Raw genomic sequence first — 23,021 nt, forward strand, 5'->3', positions numbered from 1 at the left:
TCCCTACCACTGCATTTGCTCTTTGATAACAGGTAGTTATCATGATTAAAAGAACAATATTTTAAAGAAGTGTAATATGAATAGTAAAGGAGATGGGCACAACATAACTTGGTAGATTCTATTTTTGAAATGATAAAGAAATTCATTAAAGTTATAAGGATTTCATTATAAGTTATGGTGTACTGATTGATTAAATCTCAGTTTTTGAGGAGAAATTTTGCTTGGCTGAAATCAGACAGTCAAAAGCTTTAAAAAATAACACTAGTACCTAATCAACTGCACTTATCTACAACATATCTTTGCTGAAAGAAAATGTAATAAATATCCTGGAAACCATATTCTTCCCTACTCACCACAGATAAATAATACAACCATGTACTACACGTAATTATGATCAGGTTCAAAAATCGTATTATGGTTTATTTTTTGAATTCACGTCTTGAGCTTCATTATCAAGAAAAAATGTATTAATTACTGCTGTTATATAAAAATTACCTTGTCACAAATTGCTTCTCAGTTATAATCCTGTACACTGTGTGTACTTTATTCACAAGAGAAGATTAACAAGCAGGTATTATACTTGTATTAACACTCCAAAGTTTGTTTAAATTTTAACAAATTTATGTTTGGTATATTAGAAATTGTAACACATAATTCTAGGGGTGGTGCTTGGAAGAACTCTTTAGAGTATATTCACTTTGGCAACTCCGTTTAAATGCACAGAATTTTTCTGTGATCAACTGGTATGTTTCTATTGCTCCATTGCTGAGAATAAAAATGGTGAAACTTTGATAAAATATTTTAACATCTTAAAATTTTGATTGCGTTTTTTAACATCTTAAAATTTTGATTATAATTTAAGAGTTTTTTTTTTTAATTTTGTGATTCTGTGTTTTACCTCATCTAATTATGCAGTCATTTGTAGCCTGATTTGATTGGTGGCTTATTTTTATTTGAAGTCAGTTTTGACTAATAAAGTTTTAGTTTTTTACCTGAGTGGTCAGCTTGGTTTTGAGGTGCTATTGCATTTGGTTATTAGTTGGTTGGTTCGGCAGTAGCTTGCTCCCGTTGTGTGGTTGTTAGGTCTTATACTTCCAGTTTCCTGTTTTTTTTTTTTTGTTTTGTTTTTTGCTTTTTTTTCTGTTTCCTATCTTAGCACAGAACTACTTCTGTACGCAGTGCCTTCACTTATGTGCAGCAACCATCTGAAAGCTGACCATCTTAGTGTTTTAAATGACAGGGATCTGAATTCTACAGTATCAAGAAAAAAGCATTTCTCATTTTACTTTGTCAAGCAATACGGGTTTTATACTGTGTAATAAATAACAAACCTTTCTTTTCAAACAGGCTTTTAATGACTGTAATACTGACTCCATTAGCTGTGCTTGTTTTCACCAAGTGACTAACAAAGACATTGGGTTCCGCAGAATGTAAAGTCTTCTCTTCAAAACGTATGTGTAATATTGGTTCTGTTCTAAAAATATATATTTTTTCCATTAAAATTAATTTTTTTAAACAGGACAAGTATTACACATACGTTTTGAAGACAAGACTTTTTGGGTAGCAGCAGTGGTACAGTCGTTAGTGTTGTCACCTCACAGCAAGAGGTTCTCCAGTTCAATTCTTGCCTGGGGTACCTTCTATGCGGAGCCTTCATGTCCTCCCTGCGGTCATGTGGGTTTCCTCCAGGTTTTATCCCACATTCCAAAGACATGTAGTAGGTGAATTGGACACTCTAAATTGGCCATAGGTGTGAGTGTGTGGTACGAATGAACTACCATGGCAAGCCTAGCCACCCAACTGTGAAAACCTTGGCTTGAGATGATTGTCACTGCTGAAGTGACACCCTGACCCCATCTGCAAAAATGGGAAAAAGGGTTGAGGATGGATAGACATATTTTTTCCATAATTACTTCATAATTCTTTAAAATGATCTGCTTTGCCATAAACTATTGAATGGTTCATGAATCAATATCTACAGCTGCTATTCTGTAAGCTTTTTTTCTAACAAAATCTACTGTGTTTACAAACTATGGAAAATACACACAATAGCCAGTCTTAAGTTGTAGCCTGGTTCACTGCAAACACAACACAATATAGATATTCTAAACTCAGGGCTAGTGTTACAGTTAAACAGCTTTGCCCTACATATATTTATTTATTTATTTATTTACATTTGTTTACCGGGAAATTCCGACTGGACGCAGGTCCTTTTTCAGCGGATGCCCGGGGAGAAAAGCTCCACATCATGTACATGATAAATAGAGATGCAAAGTTGCAGCAATAGTAAACAACATTATAGGTTGTTGGCTTTAATACAGTAACAAAATATTGATTATCAACAGTATATACAGTAAATGTTGCAAGTTAAGATAGTTTCTTGTCGTTTACAATATTAGTAACAAAGTTGTCAGACAAGATTTTAAAGTATGTAAAGACAACTAGCTAATTCTGACTGTGGTTAGTAGTGGTGGTAGTATAGTTGGGTTAAGAGTCTAGTTGGGGGTTGTAAGGGTGGGGGTGTTAGTATGAATTAGAACAAGGACAAATCCCAAATCCAGTACAAATTTAAGTGAAATTTGAGCGCAATCTTGAAAAGGCTGCTGTAAGGTAGAGTAGTTATAGAGGGTGGAAGATTGTTCCAAAGTTTAGATATGGTACATGAAAATATATACCCTGATAGTTGCTTGTGATACTCTGTGAACCAAAATATATTTCTTATCAGTGTTTTGTTTAAATATATAAAGATACTGTAACAAGTTTATAACTTAATAACTTACCTGAACTACAGGTTGGTCCATATGCATTCTCATTGGCACATTCTTGACAAGCAAAACCTCCAAAGTTTTCCTGTAACAACAGAAAATTGAAAAGTATTTTAGTGTTTCACTTTAATTCTGCCTGGCATCATAGCTAAAACAGCCTTGGTCAAATAGTGTGCACGTCAACCAGAGGTTTAAAAATACTGGACCTAGTATTCATTAATATGAGAGAATGCTGCATCCCCTTATGTCACATCACCACTAGTGAAGTCTGACCACAAGGCTGTCTTCTTCAAAATAAAAATCATCTTGAAAAACCCCAAAACACTGTCAATGTTAGGAACTATTCTAAAGCAAACTACATCATATTAAATATTCATTCTCTCCAATGGAGCTCAGGAATTTTGCACTGCAACTCCCAGTGGGCGGAGCCTAAGCCTTTTGATAGAATCAAATTATGTCCTCAAATTTCAAACAAATGTTCATATCTCTGGAACCACAGGGGTTATAAAAGATGTATAAATGGCAAACTCTTCAGGACAAACTATTTTTATAGTTGTAGTTTTCTTTAGGTTCTAGGTCTTAAACTGAATTGTATAAGTCACTGCAAATACAGTAACAACGTATAATATCTTAGCAACCACTCACATTGCCCATATACTATCAGCAGCAGTTTATTCATCTAGCTGAAAGCTTTCATATAAGGCTAAGGAGTTCTGTCTATGTTACTTGGTTGCTGAGATATTTACAAAAATATGAACATTATATGTATATAAATTAATATCATAAAAACATTTAATATAGCAATAACCGATAACGTCAGAGTGGTATATTGACGTTTACCCATGGTTGGTGTGATTTAATCATGAGGGAGAAGCCCAAGTGATTAAATGAAGGCAACCATGGGTAAATCTTCAATATACCACACCACAGAGTCAGTTATTGCTATGATACAATAACATTATTTAAGAAAAAAAAATTATTTACTTTTCTTAAATGATGTCCTTGTATTATGTCTCAGTGGTGCCCTTCCACATTTTCTCCAGTATCCTGGGGCTTTCCTGATGTATTGTGCATGCATATGGGACTTGCATTCCCACACTTAAGCAGTACATCAGTGCTGTGTAAAGGAAGCAGCAAAGAAAGGAAGATCTCTGTTGCTTTTATTTAAGAAACCAGGAGACCTTTAACGTTCGGGAGAGATGGGACAGAAAAAATAAGAGGATAAGCAGGTACATTTCTTTAGTTTTGCAGAATGTGTGCCATCTCCCTCATTCATTTGAGGTCTTCTGTAAATATATTTAAAAAAATGAAAGAAAAGTAAAAATTTATTTATTTATTTTATTTATCATTTGTTGACTGGGAAAGTCCGACTAGGTTCAGATGTTATGGGATATACTAATGGAGAAAAGTCCAGGTGGCCAGACCTTTTTCCATTGGTATATTCTTGGATTTACAATTGGCACTCTGGTTGGGTTGACCAATTAACGTGCTCCTTTTTGAGTATTACTGGCCAGTCATTGTATAATATCTATTTACCTACACTAGGCAGAGGTCAAATATTAATGCAGTTGAGTTTGCATCATATACACTAAGATGGAATCTTTTTAAAACCTTATACATACCATGGCTTTAGAATTATTAATGCAAATATGAACAAGCAATATTTGATGCATAGAGGTGTCAGTAGGAGTTAACTGCAGATGCACCTGGAGGCATCACTCGGATGTAATGAGATAAGAGACAGTTTGTCAAAATTCAGTGTCACACCGTATCTCGAAAGCTGGTGTAATACCAGACCCCCTAGGCGACCACTTACCAACCTTCACTGACCACCTATCCTCACACATAGAAAAACAACACATTTTCAAACAATCCTGTAACCTATCTTCCTTCAACCCCGAAATCTTCTCTGAATGCCTCAAGGTTACTAATTGGTCCCCACTGAAAATCCTTCCACTAGATAACGCCGTCACATATTTTAACCAAACCTTCCTTACCTTACTTGATAAAGTAGCCCCTTTACAAACCAGATGTATCAAAACAAATTCCTGCCCCTGGCTATCCCAAGAAACTAAATTGATAATCACTCAGAGAAACAAAAAGTGGAAACTGTACCAAAACAAAAAACCCACCACCCTCCAAGAATATAAACATCTTTGTAACCTGGCCAAAAAAAACTATTACAGCAGTCTGCAATACAAACACTCAAACAATCCAAAGAAATTCTGGACATCCATCTCTTCAATACTCAACCCTGGTAATACTTCCAACCCTGTCCCAATCCCAACCTCTCAAGTCTTGCAACACATTTTTCATTGATTGTATAGCTAAATTATCCTCCACTTTCCCCAATCCATCCATCATTACTAACCCCTCACCTACTTAAACCTGTATCCACCTATACTATAAAAGACTACTTGACAACCTTCCATTTTTTCTTCAATATCAGCCGAATCTATAGCCTATCCCATATCCATCCTCATTAATAGATCCATTCAGTATGCATACATAATTCTTCTCCACAAAGGTGGTAAGAACACAGACACTACCAACTTCAGACCCATAGCTATACTCTCTCCTCTCTCTAAAATTCTAGAGAAAGCCATCCACTCCCAGCTCATGCCCTACCTAATCCAGCACAAACTCCTCTCTCCCACTCTTTTCTTGACCTCTCAAAGGTATTCAACACTATTTCCCATTCCCTCCTCCTGTCCCAGCTCTCCACTTGCATCTATCTCCTCAACCCTAGACTGGTTCTCCAGCTACCTTTCACAATGGAAAGAGTCAACCTCCCTTTCTTACCTACACCCCACAGGAGTTCCCAAGGATCAGTACTTGGCCCTCTGCTCTTCAACTTATTCATTAACAACTTTCACCTCTCCGTCCCTGAAGCCTCAGTCATCCAATATGCAGATGACTCCACTATCATCTGCTCAGCCTTCTGCCACCCAAACAGCCTTCTCCAAAATTGAATCATGGATGCAAATTTTCCATCAAAAGCCACAATAACACTCCTCTTGAAATCATTCCAAGTACCAAACTACTTGGCATTACCATCGATGAAAACCTAAAACATCCTCTCAGCAATCAAAACCCACCAGAAAATAGGCCTCTATTCTCCAACCTACAACTCGGACTCCGTGCTAAACATGAGGCTTGTTACAACAAAATCTTCAAATTTGCAACCAATTCTAAGAACTCTTCCCATCACTGTCACTCCCTACACACCCTAAACTGGTTAGAACTCCACAACCACCTAAAGTACCTACAACTTACAACAGCCCACAAGCTCATCTTTAAACCAGCAGAATGCCCCTCTCTTGCTAAATCTCTAACACCCTACACACCTACCCATACCCTGAGATCCACAGGCCAAAACCTCCTGCATGTACACAAACCCATCCACCCAACTGGTAAACTACTACTATCCCACACTATAGCCAAACTATGGAACAATCTCCCTATACCTAACCACAACAATTTCAAATCCATGCTTCTCTCCCATCTCTCCTCCAAATGGGAATGTCCTTCACATGCTCCCACCTAAAACTACTAACTCCACACCTAAATCATCATTTCTTTGCCTACTTTAACTTAATTCAGAGATCTTGCTCAGAACACCTTTTCATAAATCTTTTGCATGCATGCCTCTGGCCTACCTTACTCATATTCTCAAACTTTCATTGTTTGTTTTTCTTATCCATTGTACCCATAATATTGTTTTCCTCTGTAATATTGTTAATTTGTCAATATTCGTATGTATTTGTATGTCTGTTTGGGGCTTTTCCCCTCGGGTCTCCACTGAATTAACAAATGCAAATAAATAAATAAATTAATTAATAATAGTTCACAGCAACCTATGCAGAATTGTTCATAGAAACTCTGTACAACCATGTAAAGGCTTCATAGAGGCTGTTGTACCTACCAGAATTAAGCCAAAAACAAACCGTACTGGTGGAATTCTAACTTTAAAAGGGTATATAAAAAAAGAAAAAAACCTCATGGCCATAATCAGAAGAGCAGCTCTCATAATGACAGGAAACTAAGAGGATTAATTAAATTCAATAAGTCCAACTGTGAGGACAAAATAGCCTCTCTGGCTAAAGACAACTGGAGGCCTTCTACAGCTATGTCCAAAACCTTAAAAGTAACACACAGCAGTGTGCTGAACTGGTGGTAAATGGTACTGCCTTCACTGAGTATTGACATACTGAATTTGCTAGTTGACAAATTCAGATATAACTTCACCCCACTCCCCACCAACCCTCATAAAATTCCTACTAGTATAACCCCCCACACACGGTATTAACAGGGAGAAGGTCATGGTGGCTCTTGATAAGGCTACTAACACAGCCTCAGTAGGCCTAAACAGTTTCTCTGAATATCTCCTAAAGTGCTTGAAACATGATCCATCAGGACCACTTGAGTCACTTATCAACTATAGCCTCAAAACAGGCTACATATCACTTGAATGAAGGACTGCAGTTGTTACCCCTCTTCACAAGGGTGGACCATCAACTGACCCTAGAAACTTCAGACCATTCATGTGGGAACAAATTATCTTGGAAATGATCAACCAAGACACTGGCAACCTACAGACACTGGACCCATCCTAGTTTGATTTTATCAAAGGAAGGCTATGCCTACTTATCCTGATAGACTTCCTTAAGAAGGCCACCAAGGCAATGCATGAGAGGACAATGGTGCTGCTGCCTACCTAGACCTGGCTAAGGCATTCAGTACAATACCCCAATCAGGTACCGTTGACAAACTCAGTGAACGAGACTTAACTTCCTACATAACTCACTGGATTACCAGCTGGCTCATGGATAAGACCCAAGAAGACAGGATTGACAGAATCAGATCCACCAAGAGACCATTCACTAGTGGAGTACCTCATGGCTCAGTGCTCAGCCCGCTCCTGTTTTGCATCTACTTTTTGGAGATTACGGCAAGTATTAAAGCCCTCTGGCTCACCAAGTTCACAGCTGAATGCAAATTGGAAACGGTCGCTGATTTCTGTCTACAAAACTAACATCCTGCAGGAGGGTCTAACACAGACAAATATGTGGTACTAAAGCCATGGATTTAAACTTAATACTGAGAAGAACATTTTGGGAAAATGTCCACCCAGGTTAATTACTCCATTGGTAAGACAGATTCCATTGGTTTGCTTGACACGGAGTTTGGTTGACATCTGTTTAATCGGACACATTTAGTTAACTACACATATAGTAGACACCTGTGCATATTCCATTTCCACAGGGAGTGTGAAATATTGGATTTAGTATATATATAATTAGTCTGGGGTGTGGAGGGGGGTTCTTTATGTTTTTCTTTTTTTTTTTTTTTAAGTATTATGAAGCAAACTATCCGAATGTGTACTAGGAAGCTGATGCTTCCATTTTCAACGTAGAGTGATTTATCTTCAGGATGTCGACATTCATGTTAGTTAACCAGCTGAAGATAAACTGGGGAATTCTCCCCTAAGAGTTGACCTGGTACTTAGGAATCTGGGAACATATGTAGACAGTAATCTGGTCGTTGACCAGTAAGTAGCCACTATGTATTTGTAAAACTGTGTTGATATCAGTGCTCATAACTGGGCGTTATCTCTGTTCTTTTATTTAGTTCCTTATCCAACAGAATTTACCCATTGCAGCTCTGAAAGTATTTGGATACTGAAGGAGTGTTTGACATAGCAATGCATGGTTGTAAAGTAATTTATTAGATATACCAAAAGGTTGATAATGGAGACTACTGGACTGCAGTAGTGTGCTTGTGTTCAGCTAAGAATTCTATGACTTAGCACACTTTGCTAGCTGCTCCCTGTTGCTGTAACAAGCTAAACTTTATCACAAATATTATTTTATAAAAAAAAAAAAATTATGTCAGAAAAACAACTCAAACAAGTTTAAAAAATTAGTAGCAATGCTAAGCAATCTTTCTCTTGAAATGCTAATATAAACATTTCTATGGCTGTGCATGTCAACAAAGCGACCTTTATTTTGCCTGTTCCTCATAAAATGTTTGATTTTATGGCAAATTACTAAAAGTTGCAGTCAGTGACTGACATTAGAACTTCCAAGTTCAGAAAATGTGTTGACTGAAGCATACTTCTCAACTGTACAGATTTCCGCAGAATGTCCAGATTTTGGCCTCATATTTTTGGTCTACTTTTCATAAAATTTTGTTTTTTCTGGCAAAATCGTATTAAATTGTTAGACTTGAAGTTTGAAAATAATGACAAACATTTGAGTTTCAAGCTTCACATCCTTCACAAAATTCATGTTAATGCAAAACCTGTTATTCTATCAATGTTCAAAGTTTGTTTAAGAGCAAAAAACTGTCCTTATTTTTGGGCCTTTGTCCCACTTTTATTTATGGCTTTGCCAGATTTCTTGCTCTAAGAGGTTCATAGGTATGGCCCTGTCTTCTTTTTCTCCCACCAGGGCCATAAATCTTAGAGGGTCTTTGGGAATGCAGCATTATGCAAATCTTTACTGTATTTACCACAACATAAACATCTGCTCTACAAAGAGAAGACAGCAAAATGAATGAGGATTGTTAGCCACAAATGAGTGGCCAGCTCATTCAAACAAAGTCAAGAAACTTTAGAACTCTGACAGCGAAAGAGGGATTTAAAGAAATGGAGACAAAGAGGAATGAGAGAGAATGAATGTTAGCAGAGTTTCTTCTGCTTAGAAATTCTTACTATCTACAAAAGTAGCTAATTAAGTCACTGTTGCTCTACTTAAATAGGAAGGACTCATACAGTTCTGATCAGGAGATGGAAAAGAATATACTAAAAAGAAATAAAAAATAGACAGAGATGCTGATTGGAAATTCTCAAAGAAAGCTGAAATTCAGAGTACTCCACTAATAAGAGAAGGGAGTGAAAAAAAATTGAAGTGAAAATAATACTGATAAAAAATGGGTTATTCTCAGGATACAGAGTGCCCTGCAGGAAGAAGGAGCCTATGATGAAAAACAGAATATCAACAACTGCAGTAACTTTCAGGCTATCATTGGGTAGAACAACTAGTAAAACAATACAAATCACTTAAAGTGATGCAGGAACACTGAAGCTGCATAGAAAACCAAGGTTGAATATAAGAAATGCTTTTTCAATTTCTAACCATGGTGGTCTTTTAAAGAGGAAGAGAGGAAGGTAGGACACAAATAGGCTTTGTTCTGATTTCTGTTAAGCCCATAATGTGTAGATAACTTTCACTTTTTGTGAAACAGAATGCAACTTTGACAGTAAAAAGAGACAACAAGAGTATTAACAGCATCTGAATACTATCAAACTAGCTAACTACTTAAACTGCAATCTTCTTTCAGTAGAATATAATATGAATAAGCCATCCCATTATTTCATTTTTTAATGCTGGAATGAAAAATGCATATGAATACCCTTAGAGGGATCTATATTAGAAGACCAAAGACGCATTCTTTCAAATGCGTCTTGGTTGAACTTAAAAGGCTGAAAACACAAAATATCAAAGCGGCTGTTAACCAAATTCTTTCCCTGGGAAAGAATTCACTTGGCCGCTTAGGTACTTTGCTGTTTTCGGCACTGTGGTGCAGTCTTGGAGTTGGTATATTTAAGTTATTTAAGTAGGGGGGGTGGGGGGTGAAGGCCCCCACTTAATGTCATGTTTGAAATTGATTTTTATTTTCTTTTGTTGGAACAGCGATTTTTTTCCAAGGACACTTCAACATTGTAATCTTTCACTTGCATAGGGTCGATTAATCACTGTTCGCTTTTTTAAGCATTCGGTGATTTAATATAGACCCCCCCCCTAGAGGACTACATATAACCATAACTGCGGTTGCAGCTGATACCTTCACTAACACAGCATTGAAAGATTTCACACTCTGCCAAAGGTACATTTACAATCACTAGAGTATGGGAATTTGCTTGATATTCAACAGTCTTTACATAAATCCAACCCATATTAACACCAAGTTAAACTTATAGATTGTATCCCTTAATTCACCAAGATTCAAGTGTCTGTAGATATAAGTAGTGAAGGAAAGGAAGACAAAAGCAATGCCAAACCCTTACTTCAAGCCATGCTATTCAAAATAAGTTAAAGACAGTGTTTAAACTTTTTAAAGATAAATTATTTCAAGGTTTTGAAGAAAGAGAGGAGAAAGCTGATGAAGAGTGATATTTCTAACGTCATGTGGGACACCAGACATGGGAAATTGTAAGAATGCTGTTATCTGATGTTGTCATTTTCTTGGATCCAACTCGGGCTGGGCAGCCAAGTGCTCCGGATTGTGCAGAATGCTGCACATTTGTATTTGATTAAGCCCACTGTTCCGCTGTTCCAAATTGTGCAGACATTGCTCAGCTTAAGCGATTTCGTATACAACTACAGCTAAAACAAGTTTATTGGTTAAGTGCTTTTGTCTGTGCAATTATACAGACGAAAGTGCTTAACCTGTAAACTTGTTTTGTTACTTCATCCAGCAGAGATTAGCTGCACTTGAAACTTTCATTAGTCTTATCAAAAAAACAAAGATAGTAAGAATGCTGTTACAGCAGGAAGGTAGTAGATTCAAGAATAGTGAGGCAACTGAAGAATACTTATGACAGCGAGATAGTTCAAGTCCATTCGAGCAGTATATAACCTGATTAGGACTGAGGTAGTGCAGAAACTACGCAAAGTGAATGGTTAACTTACTTACTGTCAAACTTTATGCTTATGCATGTGGTAGTCACAACGATATTATGATTGCTGGCAGTGTCAATTTGTCAGAAACGTTTTTGCAATAAATGTTTCACTTCTATTCATTAGGGAATCTGTTCAAGATACATTGGGCTGCTGACCTACAAGGGCTTTGCAGTTAGCTTTTAGTACATGCGCTACATTCTCTGCAGACAGTATTACAAATGTGGATTACTTTATCCCAGCATTAGTATACAGACACCAAAAGACAGACTGTCTTTCAGTTCTTCCCTTACTTTTAAACATTTCTACTAATCCTTCCTGTCTAATATGTATAGTTTTACTCTGTGTAACAAAGTATGCATGCGCATTTAGTTTTGCTGTTTTATTCACAGGTGTATAATTTGTTCTGCTAACCACTAGAATTTGCTAGCCATGTTCATTCTTTAAGACTGTGATGTAGCAATGGGTACAATCCACCAGAAAAAAAAAACTCAAGGTCATCAGGAAATTATTTCCTGCTACAGGTCATCTGACTAGTGGGGCTATATGGAGAAATGAATCACTTCAATTGTATCATTGAAAAGTTTCTCTTGCCATCTGAAAATGCACAACTTTTTCCTTCCTGTGACATTTCGTCCACAAATGCAAAGCAGACACACCTTTATTAAGCTGGAGCATCAGCTAACAGCCTACATTATATAAGTGAAGTCTGTTTTAAAAATGCCAAGTCAGTATTTTGTCACAGATATGTTACTTTCCACGGGATTTCAGACTACAGTAAAAAGGATTCATATAGTACTCTAGCATATCTTTTAACAGCCCTTATTATTCACAATGATTCATGTGCTTTTGTGTCTGTCATCTGTCCAGTTAGCAGTTTTACTGTTTTCCAAATGTATTTAGGAGAAGATGACTGCCTATTTTCTTTTCTGTAGATGAGCTTAGCAGAATGAATTGCAGTTCTGTTTTTTTTTCCTGAGACCGAGGCACATTTGGTGCAAGGTTTCATTGCATTTTCCATTGTCTGCATGCCCGTCTTTGTTCCGTAAATGTTAGTCTCATTTGTGGATCACTCTGCTGAGTCTGTCTGCTATCATGTTGGATTTCCCTGGGATGTGCATTGCTATCAGAATGCGTTGGGAAGAGGTCGCTCACTGCCATTCTCTCAGGGTCTCCCGACAAAAGGGGGTAAGACCTGGTTCCTCCTTGTTTGTTTATGTACCACATAGACAAAGTGTACATGACTTTTATTTGCATGGAATTCTGGAAAGTACAGAGGGATGTCAGCAGAAAATAGTAGAAAGAGGACAGTATTTTAAAGGTGGCATTCACATTCACATATATTTTGGTTGAAAGGCAATGGCTACAGTAATGGTACGCGTTTTGTGCAGTGGGAAAACAGGGTGTTCCACATTTTGACTGTTTGTCACACATTGCAATTTTTTGTGTTCCATATTGGCCTCTTAGCAGGTTGAGACCTATGAACTCGGACACTTTTTTGCAGTCTAGGATCTGACTCTCAACCTACTTCCTTTACCCATAATGCCTTGATCACTGCTTTACTAAAGATCTCGTTTGCCATTGTAGTGATTAGTCGGAATTTGGGGCTCTCGAGCTCTGGGCAGTTTATTCGCTAATTGTGAATAATATTATATATTTTATTCGCTAATTGTGAATAATATTATATATTTTATTCGCTAATTGTGAATAATATTATATATATTCGCTAATTGTGAATAATATTATATATTTTATTCGCTAATTGTGAATAATATTATATATTTTATTCGCTAATTGTGAATAATATTATATATTTTATTCGCTAATTGTGAATAATATTATATATTTTATTCGCTAATTGTGAATAATATTATATATTTTATTAAGCTAATTGTGAATAATATTATATATTTTATTCGCTAATTGTGAATAATATTATATATTTTATTCGCTAATTGTGAATAATATTATATATTTTATTCGCTAATTGTGAATAATATTATATATTTTATTAATTGTGAATAATATTATATATTTTATTCTAATTGTGAATAATATTATATATTTTATTCGCTAATTGTGAATAATATTATATATTTTATTCGCTAATTGTGAATAATATTATATATTTTATTACTACTAAATCACTTTTTCTTCAGTGCCTTCCTCTCTTTATTCTTTTTAGAGTTAGCTTCAACTTTTTCTTCTACTTAGCGTAGACTTTATCTTACCATCGTTGGTAGACTATCTCTTATTCTTTACCTCTCAAGAGGTAATCTTTGCACTATTGCCGGTATATTTTTTATTCCTTTCATTTCTTTTCCAAAAAATAAAAAAAAAAAAACGTATTTGTTTCTTCTAAATTGTTTTTTGTTTGTGGTGTAGTATTCCAGTATGGCAGACAAAGCTACTAGTTTCAGGAAATGCACTTCCTGTGGGCATAAGATACTCAATTCTGATACCCACAGGGAGTGCGTGTATTGTTTAGGCCCTGCTCACCTTCAGATTTCATGTGAAATATGTGCGGGTTTTAATGACAGGGCAGTAAGCAATAGGCATAATCATATTTAATAGACCTGATCGCATGCTCAGGCAGGTCTCCTTGGATCTGGTCTCTGCACTTCTCTCTGTAGGCTGGTATCTCCAAGACTGAGGCCTGCTTTTCTGTAGGACACTCCACAAAAGACTTCTCATCCTCTGTCAGCATCCTGCTCCATCAGTTCTTCCTACAGTCGTTCTGAGCATGATGTGGATAGGATGATGAGAATGTTCCTTAGAGATCAAATCCAGCTGGGGGTCCTCCAGGCTCTGTCCCCAATCAGATCTGTGAGTCTGCAACCTTTACACCCTTTAGCGACTCCTTCTCTGATTTGACCTGTGGTTTCAAGCTGTCAGATCCAAAGTTTCTGAGAGTCGAGGCATAGGATCTGAGAATGCTACCTTCCTCGACTCCTACTCTTTCCCTGGTTCATTCAGCTCTGGGTATTTCTGAGCAGAAAGAGTCTTGGAACTGAAGCATTGGCATCAGATCTGGGAGGATGACTTAGACTCAGAGGGTTTCAGAGCCATTGCTTCCCCCTCAGTGCCTCAGTGTTGGACAGCTCAGGTCTGATTCCCTCCTTGGGGGTAGAACCTGGAGGGAGTAGAACATTATCTGATTCAAGAGTTTCAGTTCCAGGGGCTGATTTCCACTTCTGCTGGACATTTTGCCTTTGACGTAGTGGAAATGGTTTTCTCCCATCCAAAGGATTCTTCATCTATCACATCTTCAGATCCTGTTCCCATTCCCACTCCAGGTCTGAGTTCGAAGTCTCATCATCTTATTCCACAGGGACAGCATACCCATAAGAGCTTCCAGACAGTCCTTGCACAGGGGCTTCCCCTTTCTTCTGACACTTCTTTAGAGTATCCTACTGAAGAGGTTCCTCGGAAGAAACTGCAAAAGGAGGCACTTAGATTCTTCTCAGGAATGATTGACAGATGACACTGATTTTGATAAAGAAGAAAGGTCCCCCCAGATCACTACCAGAAGACATTTTAGAAATCCTGCATCAAAAAGGTGGGTGGTCTTCCCAGAACCCCTCAGGAAGAATTGATGTTCCTGAAATCTTTCAAGTCTGGCCCGTATACATCTTGGGTTACTCTCCAGTGGGTGAGCTTGCTGACATTGTCTCCTGCTAGGCATGGAAGGAGCTGAACTGCACACAGCCCATCCCCAAATGCCCAGACAAGATCCTCAGTGCACCACCAGACAGACAACACTGGTCCAAGGGGAATCCTGTAGATGTCATGGTTACTGCAGCAGCCACAAAAAATGATCTAGCTGAACAGAGCTCCTCTGTTCATCCTCCTAACAGATAGTCTAAGACTTTGGACAAATATCGAAAGAGAGTATATGCATTAGTGACCTTTGCTATAATTTCACTGAATTACATGGCATATTTTACTAGGATACCGAGGGACTTAATAAAGGAACTCTCTAATTTGACCCCTGGGTCGATGTCGGAGGAGGAAGCAAAAGCTAATTATTTGTGACTGGCCACTGTACCATCTATATCAAATGTGTCCATGAGGTTAATCCTCTCGTGTGATTGAAGGTTCCTCATGGATCGTGGATACAACTATATCCATTAGAAGGCATGCCTGGATGTGTTTTTGTGGCTTTGTGAAGCCCTTTAAAGCATCATTTAATCAATGCTCCATTTGATGGCCCCTTCCTTTCTGGGCCCACCATTAAAGAGACACTTTTCAGTAGTGAACAAGGAGGAAAGACCCTATCTGCCATAGAAATCCATTTCTCTACCATGCAGAGATCTTTCTCAAGAAATCAGCACAGTAGTAAGAAAATGTGGTTTTGGAAATCTCAAGGCCTTTTCAAGATTTATGTAGAGATTTTTCTTCCAGAGGTAAAGGGAGAAGTAATTATAATAATGGACGACACCCCCTATGCAGCAGAAGGGGTCTGCAAAATCAAGGGTCTCAAGTTTCTTTCTCTGACAGACTCTTCCAGAATTCCTGAAAGGATGCCCAACTATTCTTCTCTGGAGACAGTTGGGGGGCACTTGTCTTTGCACCCAGAAGCCTGGGCAGCCATCAGAAAAGACACATGGGTGCAAAGAATTGTATCCAGAGGATATTTTATTTCCATTTTACAAAATCTGCTGAAGATAAGAAAAAGTCTCTTTGGTGTTCCACCCAATCAATGGGAGCAAGCAGCCCTGGAAATCCAAAAGCTACTAGACAAAAGAGTCCTCCAAGAAATCCCACCAGGCCCAAAAGTATCCATATTTTACTCAAGGTGTTTTTAGTGTCAAAGAAAACAGGGGACCCAAGACACAACCCAGATCTCAATTATCTAAACAAATTCATAAAGAATTCCAGATTCTGGATGGTCACTGTTCAGTCCATTCTGCCGTTCCTCCAGAAACATGACTGGATATACTCTACAGGAAAGATTTAGAAAAGTAAATAGAAGAGATTTTTCCTTATGAGCTCAGCAGAGAGATTTAAATCCTTTCTCTGCTCCAATCCCTTCTATCCTAGCATTTCCTAACATTTCTTTTTAAAGGTGGGGCCAGTTTCTCTACTATTAATGTTCGACTGGCTGCCATTATGAATTTTCACATTGGAGATAATACTTTCCCTTTGGCATCATCTAAGCTGTGTAAGGCTTTTCTTAAAGGTACCTTTTTACTTAGGCCACCTATTAAGGACCCTATACCTCATTGGGATCTTACTTTAGGTTTACAGAATCTGATACAGTCACCTTTTGAACCCACCACAAAAGTGGACTTCAAGTTTCTTGGAAGAAAGTTTTTATTTTAGCATTAACTTCAGCAAGGTGAATTTCTGAACTCCAAGCTCTCTATTCAAAATCTCCTTACTTGATCTTCTATAAGGACAGAGTTGCTTTACATATAAATCTATACTTCTTACCCAAAGTTGTGTCAGAAGCAAACATCATTCAATTCATCAATTTGCCAGTTTTATTCCCTAAATTTGAGAATAAAGGAGAATACATGCTCCATTCTTTAGATGTACATAGGCAACTTAATTTCTACCTTTATAGAACAAAGGAAATTAGGGAGACTGATCAGATAATCATTTCCTTTGCCAAAAACAAATTGGGTAGACCTGTGTCATAAACTACAATAGCCAAATGGATAACTAAGTGCATTTCAGAATCAGAATCACATTTACTGGCCAAGTATGCACACATACAAGGAATTTGACTCCAGTTTCAGTGACTCTGCAAGTATGAATTACATAAACGACATACATATAACTGTTAAGAACAAGACAAATTACATACATGCAACTATTAAGAACAAGAGAAATGACATACATGCAAATATTAAGAACAAGACAAAAAAGTAAATATACCTATAAATATACGTATACATACAAGGTGCAAAGTGCAACTCAGTGCAAGAAATACTGAAATAAACTCTGAAAGAAACAAGTATTAACAATATGTAAACATTACTGCAGAATTCTCAGAGGCTTGGGAAAAAGAATACTCCAGCCTAATAAGCTGGGTTAACCATTTATGAACTTAATGGCCTGCTTGTTTTGGTGCATATTAATCTATAACCCCTGGCTGATGGTAATAGTTCACAAAGATGGTGGCCTGGATGTGAAGGGTCAGTGATGATTTTCCCTTCCCGTTTCATGACACTAGAATAGTATGGGTCCTGTAAGGAGGACAAACTAGCACTAATGATATTTTAGGCAGACCTGACTATTCGATGTAACCTATTGTTGTCATGATTAGACAGAGATCCTAACCACACTGTTAATGATGAGATGAGAACAGACTCAATGACTGGTGTATAGAACTGAATCAACAGTTCCTGTGGGAGGTTGAACTTCCTCAGCTGTTGCCGAAAGTGCATTCTCTCTTGTGCCTTTTTTATGATGGACCCTACATTGGTCTCCCACTTAAAGTCTCAGGAGATTATAGATTGCAAAAACCTGACGTATTCCACAATGGACACAGCAGTATTAAATATAAAGAGGGGGAATGATATTGTAGTACCTCTCCTAAAGTCCACTGTCATCTCCACGGTTTTAAGAGTGTTCACTTCCAGATTATTCTGACTACACCAAAGGGCCATCTGCTCAACCCGTTGTCTGTATGCAGACTCATCACCATTCCTGATGAGCCCGATGATAGTTGTATTATCTGCATATTTAATAAGTTTGACAGAGGGGTCCTTAGAGATGCAGTCATTAGTGTAGAGGGAGAACAACAGTGGGTAGAGCACACATCCCTGGGGGGGGGGGGGTACCTGCACTGATTGTGCAAAAGCTAGATGTGAATTTCCCCAGTTTCACCTGTTGTTTCCTATTGATTAGAAAATTGGCGATCCATTGACAGGTGGAAACAGGAACAGAAAGCTGGGAGAGTTTCAAGTTAAAACGTTTTGGAATTATTGCATTAAATGCAGAGCTGAAGTCCACAAACAGAATCCTTGCATATGCCTCTGGGTTGTCCAAATGTTGCAAGATATAGTGCAAGCCCATATTAACTGCATCATGCACTGACCGGTTCTCTCAATAAACAAACTGAAGGGGGTCCAATAAGGGAGCTGTAGTATCCTTCAAGTGAGCTAACAGCGGCCTCTCAAAAGTCTTCATGACCACCGATGTCAAAGCAACAGGCCTGTAGTCATTCAGTCCTGCTATAGTGGATTTGTTAGGCACTGGAATGATTGTGGCTTGTTTGAAACATAACAAAACTTCATTCAGTTCTAATTATTTATTAAAAAGTAAAACAGGTGCCAGTTGATCAGCACATGTTTTTAAACAGGAGTGTGAAACCCCATCTGGACTAGCTGCTTTCTTAATTTGCTGTCTTTAAAAAATGATACACATCCTCCTCAGAGATAATTAATGCAGGCTGAATGTGAGAATGTGTGGAAGAGAGAGCCATATAAGTCTGAACACTGACAGAGCTGGTAACGGTGTAATTTGTAGCCTCAGGCTTATTAAACCTGCAGCGAAAAGCATTCAAGTCATCAGCCAGCTGGTAATTAGCTGCAGTGTAGGGGGATGGTTTCCTGTAGTTTGTAATGTTTCGTAGATCTTTCCACACTGATGCAGGATCATTGGCTAAAAATAGTTTTTTTTCATCTTTTCAGAATAGTTTTTTTAGCCACTTTGATTTCTTTTGTCAGTGTGTTCCTTGCCTGCCTAAAAAACTTCTTCCACAGGGAAGAAGTATATCCTATTGCTAACAGATTATGTTACTAGATACCCTGAGACAGTGGCATTGTCCTCCATTGAGGCAGAAAATGTGGCAAATGCTTTGTTAGAGATTTTCAGCAGGGTAGGTTTCCCAAAAGAAATACTGACTGACAGGGGTGCCAATTTCATGTCAGACCAGTTGGCTTGTCTGTGAAAGCACTGTGGGGTGAAGCATTTAAAGACCACCCCCTACCATCCCCAGACTAATGGTTTTGCTGAGAGGTTAAACTCTACACTCAAGACCATGCTATGGGCATTTGCAGACCAGTTCAAGAGGGAGTGGGACAAATATTTTCCCCATCTGTTGTCTGCTTGCAGAGAGGTGCCTCAGGAATCCACAGGTTTTTTACCCTTTGAGTTGCTGTTTGGGCATAGGGTGAGGGGACCTCTAGATTTGATTTGTGATGAGTGGGAGGGTAAGTGTGAATCCCACAAGGAGTCTGTTGTAGCATATATCCTAAATCATAGGACAAGGCTCAGGGAACTCATGGGCTTGGCCCAGGAGAACCTGGCAGAAGCCTAGCAGCAGAAAAATGTAAGGTTTGATAGGAATGCTTGAGCTAGAGAGTATGCTGTGGGGCAGCAGATTATGGCTCTCATTCCTGTCAGACACAACAAGCTTCGGGTAGCTTTGGAGGGACCCTTAAAGGTGGTAAGGAAGGTCAGTGATATTAACTACATGGTAGAACTGCTAGGCAGGAGCCAGGGGCACAAATTTTACCATGTTAACATGATGAAACATTACCATGATAGGGAGGCCCTTGTGCAGAGTATTTGTAGTGGATGGCAGGAGAAGTTTGAGGGAGATCTGGTGACTGATCTTCTCAGTGAGGCTCAGACTGACAGCTCAGTGGAAGGGGTAGCAATGTCCCAGCAGCTATTCCCTATCCAGGTTCGAGAAATCTGAGCAGTGTTACAGAGGTTTGTGGACACGTTCACTGGGAAACTTGGGTGCACCCACCTAGTGCAGAATCATGTGGCTACAGGATCCCAAAGGGCTATTAAGCAGGCCCCTTGTAGGGTACCTGAGAGAGTCAAACAGACTCTGAGGGAGGCGATACAGGAAATTTTGGAACTAGGGGTAATGCAGGACTCCAGCAGTCCCTGGGCCTCCCCAGTGTAGCTGGTACCAAAGAAGGATGGCAGCACCAGGTTCTGTGTGGACTACAGGAAATTAAATAGTCACACAAAGTCACATGTTTACCCCATGCCTAGGACAGATGAAGCCCTAGACCAACTGGGTGGGGCTAAATATCTTACCATCATTGATCTTACCAAGGGTTACTGGCAGGTACCCTTCGCTCCAAGCACTAGAAAGAAAGGTCAGCCTTTGTGACTCCTTTCAGGTTGTATGAGTTAACGAAGATACCCTTTGAGATGAAAAATGTCCCAGCAACTTTCCAGAGGCTGGTAGATCATATCCTAGAAGCAGCAGGAAATTTTGTCGTTGCTTACCTGGGTGATATTGCCATCTACAGCCATTCCTGGCAAGTACACCTTCAGCATGTCAGGGAGGTGTTTTGCAGACTACAGTGAGTGAGCCGGCTTGACCATAGCCCAGCAAATGTCAGGTCAGTATGACAGAGGTCTCCTATCTGGGACATAGAGTAGGGAGTGGTAAGATCAGGCCTGAACCTGCCAAAGTGGAAGCCATTCAGGCATGGCCTGCCCCTGTTACCAAAAAGCAGGTGAGGGCTTTCTTAGGGACAGTAAGGTACTATAGAAAGTTTGTCTCCAGTTATAGTACCATAGCTGCTCCCCTCACAGACCTGACAAGGAAAAACAATTCAGATAAGGTAGTGTGGACCCAGGGTTGCCAGATTTCCAACCAGCCAGGTAGGGACAAAAAAAAAAAAAAGGTCTCTCATGGCAAGTGAAGACCACAAAAAAAAAGGTCTTTAACGCGGAACAGAGTTCCACATTAAAGAACAGTAGCTCTGCACTAAGCACGGAGCTTCTCGTGTTTAATGCATTCAACACAAGTAGCTCCGTGTTTAGCGATTTTTGATTAGCCCGTATACTGGCATACGGGCCAATTAAAAATCGTTAAACACGGAGCTACTTCTGTTTAATGTGGAACACAAGAAGCTCCGTGTTTAGCGATTTTTGATTGGCCCGTATGCCAGGTATACGGGCCAATCGAAAAAAAAAAAAACAAAGCGGTGGCTGGCCGGGATTTAAACCGGCAGGGCGGGACTCAGGATCAGGCTGCTGATCTCGGGACAGTCCTGCCCAAATAGGGATGTCTGGCAACCCTGTGTGGACCCCAGCATGTGAGCAGGCATTCCAGATGCTTAAAAAAGCTTTGGGAGGACACCCTGTGTTAGCCAGTCCAAATTACAGCAAATACTTTGTTGTACCAGTGGATACTTCAAACCATGGGGTAGGGGCTGTAGTACAGCCAGGTTTCCTCACAGGGAGAAGAACGCCCAGTGGTATATCTCAATCATAGGCTCCAACCCAGGGAGGAATGCTATGCAGTTGTAGAAAAGGAATGTCTAATCATAGTGTGGGCACTGCAGAAATTTCAGCCTTATCTGTATGGAAGAAAATGTACTGTAGTTACAGATCACAATCCCTTAACATGGCTACATTGAGACAGCCATCAAAATGCCAAGTTGCTGGAGCCTTCATGTGTCCTGACAGAGTGCGCTTCAAACTATCTGGAGATATACAGAGCTGAGTATATCTTTCTGGCACTTCAGAGTTGTGTACTGGTAATTGTTGTTTGACTAATTTTATATCATTGCTGGCTGACTTCAGAGTTGTGCACTGTTATTTTTGCTTCACTGTATAGTTTTTCAGATCTCTGCTGAAGGTGTTGGTTTTCCCATACTCATCCCCCTATTTCTGTGTTGTTGTTTAAATTTGGAGGCTTTTTCAGTTGCCCGCCCCCACTGTAGATTTGATCTGGGACACTCCCCCCAGTTCCATCTCTTTACCTCATTCTACCTAATAGACTCATTCTGCACTTGTTTTTAGTAATTTTTAATTTAATTGCATTTTTTAAACTGTTGGTCTAACATTGCTACATACTCGTGTGTTCGCTTGCACTGCATTTGAATTGTTTTGACTGCTGGTAACTAGTGTAGTCCAGATTCAGATTTGCTGTATCCAGGACTGTATGTAAGCTTTTGAGCCCCCCCCCAAGCTTTCTGTGTTGGAGGGAAGCCTTCTAGCTTATCAGTGGGAGTGGTAAGCAACAGGTAGCCTATCTACCACATAAGGAGTGGATCTGGCCCAGAAATTGTACTTGCTGGCCGTTTGAGCAGTTTTTCCATCTCTCTTATCTTTTGGATTTAAAAGCCCACATTTGCACTTGTTTCCCCCCTTTCCTGTAACTAGTTTCGTCCAGATACAGATTCTTAGTTTTAGCACTTGAATTTGCTTATTCGTGATCAGCACTTGTTCAGAACTTGTAAGCACTAAATAACCTACTAATTACTACAGCACTCAGACTTCCTCATTACCTGGAGGAAAACAGTTTTGGTACTTACTTTCCTCACTTGCTTAGAGAAAAACAGCTCTTGTACTCACTTTCCTCACTTATCTAGCGGAAAATAGTTTTTTTATTCAGGCATGTCCAAGAGTCAGATCCCAGTGTTCTCTCCTGTCTATCTGATGAATCTGGGCATCTTGGGGCAATGTAGAAATTGCCTCATGTACACAGACAACCCTCTCCTCCTACCACCCAACACTACAACCTGCGAGAGATGCACTTATCTAGCCAAACTGGAGGTAAAGCTCTCTCCAATCAAGACTGAATTTGACAGTCAAGAGGAGGAGGTAAACACTTGCACCATACCACACTCACTAAATCTAC

General features: G+C 39.0%; 1 protein-coding gene across 1 annotated transcript in view; it reads right to left on the reverse strand.

Annotated features, from left to right (window-relative positions):
• Positions 1–23,021, reverse strand: part of STAB1 (stabilin 1) — a 2,761,215-nt gene that overhangs the window by 2,542,251 nt on the left and 195,943 nt on the right. Inside the window, exon 5 of the mRNA XM_044078505.1 lies at positions 2,781–2,850. Coding sequence (XP_043934440.1) covers positions 2,781–2,850 — 70 coding nt within the window. The remainder of the gene's footprint in view (positions 1–2,780; positions 2,851–23,021) is intronic.

The sequence above is a fragment of the Protopterus annectens genome, chromosome 7.part1 (assembly GCF_019279795.1).
Source record: "Protopterus annectens isolate FY-2018-M chromosome 7.part1, PAN1.0, whole genome shotgun sequence".
Taxonomy (NCBI): domain Eukaryota; kingdom Metazoa; phylum Chordata; order Ceratodontiformes; family Protopteridae; genus Protopterus; species Protopterus annectens.